Below are 1244 nucleotides of genomic sequence, written 5' to 3'. Positions count from 1 at the left end.
ACTGTAAAAAGGAAACAAAGACAGAAATTGAATGTTGAAAGTTTGCGAGGATTTAATGAAAATTACAAGGAAGAGTATGCTAAGCATTCCAGTATTGATAGTGAGGTCAAAAGAAAAGCCTGGAATGACTAGAGAGAATATTTAGACAGGAAAGCAGATGAGGCTGACAAAGCTATGAATTCAGGGAGTGGCTATGGTGTAAGAACTTCTCATAGAATTATTAATGAAATCTCTACCGGAGCAAAGAAGAAGAAGCACATAGGCCTACCCATCAAAAAGAGAGATGAAGAAAGCCAACGTTAGATGGAACACTTTAGTGACGTCATGAATAGGAGATATAAATGGAATAATTTGATTGATATACTTGAAGCTGAGGAGGACCTGGATGTGTCCATGAATAAATTCAGTGCGTTTGAAGTCGAAGCTATCATTAAAAAACTCAAGAGATGGAAAGCCCCTGGATACGATGAAATAATAGCCGAGATGATATTTGCCGAAAATAAAGTGACTCCCAGATTAGATACAAGATTATTTTGTAGAATATGGCGTGAAGAGGCAAAGTCTGATGGATGGGAGCTAGCAGTGTTGGTGAAAAAAAAAAAAAAAAGAGATCTGACTGATTGCAATAATTACAGAGGCATCATGCTTATGTCAGTTTTGATGAAAATATAAAGTATGCTCGTTCTGAAGTGACTAGATTGGTAGATTGATGAAAAGCTGAGAGATGAACTAGCAGAATTTAGAAGAGTGGAAGGTGTACTGACAAAATTTCTATTTCATTTATTTTGTTGGTTGCTTTGTATTTTCATTATTTGTCATGTTTCTTTGGGGGTTTCCCTTTATTTTTCTTCATTTCATATTTTTTTTCTTAAATCTTCACTAACATCCCTTTTGGTTATTATTTGAGCAAATGACTCTCATTCTTGTCTTCGTTTTTATCATTCTTGATTGCTTTTTCTGCAAGATTATCTTTTATGGGTAAAAGTGTCTCTTTGGTGGCTTTTTCATAACATGGGGTAACACTAATGAAAATGAAGTAGCAAGGTACAACATAGGACGAATATTGTTCATGGGATCAGCTTTGTCATTCGTTGGTGTCTCTCACTATCATGCTGTTCACTCTAATGCCGTTGCATTTAACACCATATCAAAAAGGCAACATGGTAGCTGTGTCTTTTCTATTGCAGTTATCAACATGGAAATTGGCAGGAACAGGAAAAATATATTTCCTTTCAATCCCTGAA

At 35.5% G+C, this 1244-nt stretch overlaps 1 protein-coding gene across 1 annotated transcript; it reads left to right on the top strand.

The window, feature by feature from the left end:
* Positions 1-324: 324 nt before the first annotated feature.
* LOC137638672 (uncharacterized) lies at positions 325-672 on the top strand. The gene has a single exon (XM_068370958.1). It carries the CDS (start codon positions 325-327, stop codon positions 670-672), a length of 348 nt encoding a protein of 115 aa, XP_068227059.1.
* The last annotated feature ends 572 nt before the right edge of the window (positions 673-1244 follow it).

The sequence above is a fragment of the Palaemon carinicauda genome, chromosome 1, assembly GCF_036898095.1.
Source record: "Palaemon carinicauda isolate YSFRI2023 chromosome 1, ASM3689809v2, whole genome shotgun sequence".
NCBI classification, from domain to species: domain Eukaryota; kingdom Metazoa; phylum Arthropoda; class Malacostraca; order Decapoda; family Palaemonidae; genus Palaemon; species Palaemon carinicauda.
Note: the sequence above shows the minus strand (reverse complement) of the source record. Positions and strands in the feature narration are given on the sequence as shown.

Excerpts from the sequence above, each read along its gene's own strand:
- LOC137638672 (XM_068370958.1), top strand. The coding sequence starts at position 325 with ATGAATAGGAGATATAAATGGAATAATTTGATTGATATACTTGAAGCT.